This window comes from Acanthamoeba castellanii (genome assembly GCF_000313135.1).
Source record: "Acanthamoeba castellanii str. Neff unplaced genomic scaffold scf7180000084622, whole genome shotgun sequence".
Lineage (NCBI taxonomy): Eukaryota > Discosea > Longamoebia > Acanthamoebidae > Acanthamoeba > Acanthamoeba castellanii.
Genome location: NW_004457643.1, coordinates 295,257 through 297,986, shown reverse-complemented (window position 1 = coordinate 297,986; position 2,730 = coordinate 295,257). Strand labels below are relative to the sequence as shown.

At 55.2% G+C, this 2,730-nt stretch overlaps 2 protein-coding genes across 2 annotated transcripts in view; one reads left to right on the top strand and one right to left on the bottom strand.

Moving 5' to 3' along the window:
• Nucleotides 1–95: 95 nt before the first annotated feature.
• Nucleotides 96–1,969, bottom strand: ACA1_361560 (BEACH domain containing protein lvsE, putative; the record flags this gene model as incomplete). The annotated part of the gene is made up of 9 exons (XM_004352522.1): nt 96–104; nt 157–268; nt 358–486; nt 588–746; nt 842–915; nt 1,036–1,325; nt 1,440–1,584; nt 1,680–1,708; nt 1,801–1,969. The coding sequence occupies 9 exons, from the start codon at nt 1,967–1,969 to the stop codon at nt 96–98; spliced, it is 1,116 nt and encodes a 371-aa protein (XP_004352574.1).
• Nucleotides 1,970–2,325: 356 nt separating this feature from the next.
• The window catches only part of ACA1_361450 (DnaJ domain containing protein), a gene marked incomplete at both ends in the record, with an annotated part of 751 nt that continues 346 nt past the window's right edge, over nt 2,326–2,730 (top strand). Inside the window, 2 exons of the mRNA XM_004352521.1 lie at nt 2,326–2,599; nt 2,645–2,713. Of these exons, the coding sequence (XP_004352573.1) occupies nt 2,326–2,599; nt 2,645–2,713 (343 nt within the window). The remainder of the gene's footprint in view (nt 2,600–2,644; nt 2,714–2,730) is intronic.

The window sequence follows — 2,730 nt, the reverse complement described above, 5'->3', positions numbered from 1 at the left end:
GGCCGCAGAAGGGGTGACTTCGCTCGCCCACCTCCGTGTGTTCGATGTGGTTGGCCATCCACATGGACACAGGAGCCTATGCATGACAGTGCATGTTAGTACCTCTGGGGGACCACTATGGGCAGAACCATATGATGAAGAAGAAGTGGCCGGTACGTCGATCTTGGGGTAGATGAGATACTGTTGCTCCACCAGCTGACCATTGACGTAGAGCAAGACCTCGCTGCGCCGCAAGAAGTGGTAGATGTGGGCCACTGCAACGAAGTACCTGCACGGGTCCCGCCCGCGTGGTGAGAAGGCAATGCATTGTTGTGAATGGGCGCTGGGTGGGGGCGAACAAAGCTGTGTGGGACGCACCATCGCTCCTTCTTGAAGCGGTAATTGAACTTGATCCAGGCATGCTTGTTTTTGCCTTGCCGCGAGAGAACGACCAGATACTGCGACACGAAGAACAGTTCCATGCCGCGACCGTCGTCGCAGGCGAAACTAAGGGAGGGAAGGGAGGGAGAGTGAGCTTACTAAGTATAGTCCATAGCCGAGCCCATGCGGAAAGATCACGGGGTCCTGCGACGTGTGTATGCACGAACCTGAACAGATGTGGCCTGATCGTGGCTTGCTCGGGCGGAAGGCTTCTCCGGCCCCTATTGAGGGGGAGTACGTCTTTGTTGGACGATATGCTCAGCCACGCGCAAAACGAGTAACCGTCGTTCAGAGGCCACACGGACTTCCACGTCGGAATCATGACGCTGCACACCCGATTGAGTTGAAGATTGTCAGCACCCCAGAGAGGGAGGGGGAGAGCCAATGTAAAAGCTTCCTGTCGGTGAGAAAGAAGATGTACCCCGACTTGTTCTCTCGTCCATTGAAGTCCCAGAAACAGGAGGGCCATCTTCGTTCCTGCTTCTTGACAATTCTCTGCAGAGTGTCGACCAGGGAGCACCACACTTGCCCAGGCACCTTCATGTGTGCGAAACACGGTGTGTGAGTGGTGAGCGATGTTTATACACATTAGTGGCGGTCAGGCCTGAATAGTACCTGCACGGGCGGGTAGAGCTCTTGCAGCAGCTGCTTGCCCTCGGGTGAGTCGTCGGACGCTGCGCCCGAGTCCTCAAAGTCGGGTGTGGTTTGGCCGTAGAGGAAGCGGAGCAGCTGCTTCAGCTCCTTCGACGACAGCGAGAAGGAGCCGAGGGACTCCATCAAGATGAAGAGCTCCCGCAGCACGACCTCGCTGTCGAGCGGCTGGTAGTGGAGCATGTGCAGCAGGCGTGTGACCCATCCCCTCTGGCAGCAGTAGCCCTTCACCCGGTCCGACTCCGACACCAGGTCTGGACCAATTGTGGAGTGGAGTGTGAGCCGTCGGCCGAACACCACCACCGCCAGTGTTGCATGCTCGCACAGCACAGCCCAAGAGCGAGTAGCGGTGGAAGTGGAGCGAGTACCGTTCAGTCGCTTCAGCAGCACGACCTGCAGCGAAGTGCCGCAGCGAGGCAGGAGCTGAAAGAAGACGGAGAAGAAGTCCAGCTCCTGACCCTTCCCGGTGCGAGACTCGGCTTCGTGCGGCGCCAGCTCGCTGTACTCCTCCAGCTGCAGCACACCGTGGAAGCACAAACAAGAGAAGAGCATCTGAGCAGACTGCAGGCGTGCGTAGCGTAAAGTTCAAAAGAGGAGAGGGAGCGTACCAGGTCAAAGAGAAAGGAGAACAGCTCGCCTGCATAAGACGATCACGAATGAGACCGCAGCGAAATAAATTGGGATTAGGGTCGTTTCAGCAGGATTTTGTGAATTTAAATGAGAGCGTACCCGAGGGAACGTCTTCCTCGATGGTGAGCAGCAAATCAACAAAGTTCGCGTTCAAGTCCTTCGAATCCCACTCTCGTTCTTCCATTTCCTCGCGTTCGCGTTCTTGCCGCAACTCTTCGATTATTTGTTCGGTGATGAGGGCACCGTCATCCTGGGACGGACCCTCCATCTTGCTACTTCCTTGTTGAGAGCCCCTAACCGACCGTTGGTCACAAGCACTGGTGCTCGCGCAGGCCACCAGAAGCTGATTCGTTCTCGTTCGGGACTAAATGTTGATTTTTTGATTTCATTTTCATTTTCTCTTTTTTCTTAAATCGTGCCTGGATTTTACCGGCAATGCACACGCAACAAAAAGACAAGGCAACTGCACCAGTTGTCAACCTCATACACAGAGCTCTGGACTTCAGTTGTTGGCACCCCATCTTTCGATCCGTCCTCGCACAACTGGGAACGATACGATCCCCTCTTTGAATACGACTCGATTAACGAGGAGGAAGAATTTGGGAGGTGAGAGAGGGGTGAGAGATGGCGCGCGAGACATTTTCGCCCAAGTTCGTACTGCTGCTGCTCCTTCTGTTTGTGGTGGGCAGCCTCTGCTCGTTCGCATTCTATGCCCCGTTTGCGATGCGCGGTGTGCCCAACTACTACGAGCTGCTCAATCTCAAGCCCGACGCATCCATGCCCGAGATTAAGAAGGCTTTCCGAGTTGCCTCCAAGCAGCTGCATCCGGACAAGGTCAACGTCGAAGATGAGGAAAGCCGTCTCAAGGCCACCCGCAAGTTTATTGAAATGACAGAAGGTTCTTATCTCGCAACCTCCTTGTGCTGTACCCAGCCGTTTGAAGGCAAGCATCTTCTCATCAGCCTCCATCTTCAGCCTTCGAAACGCTGCGAGATTCGAAGAAGCGGTACTGGTACGACCTCTCCCTCA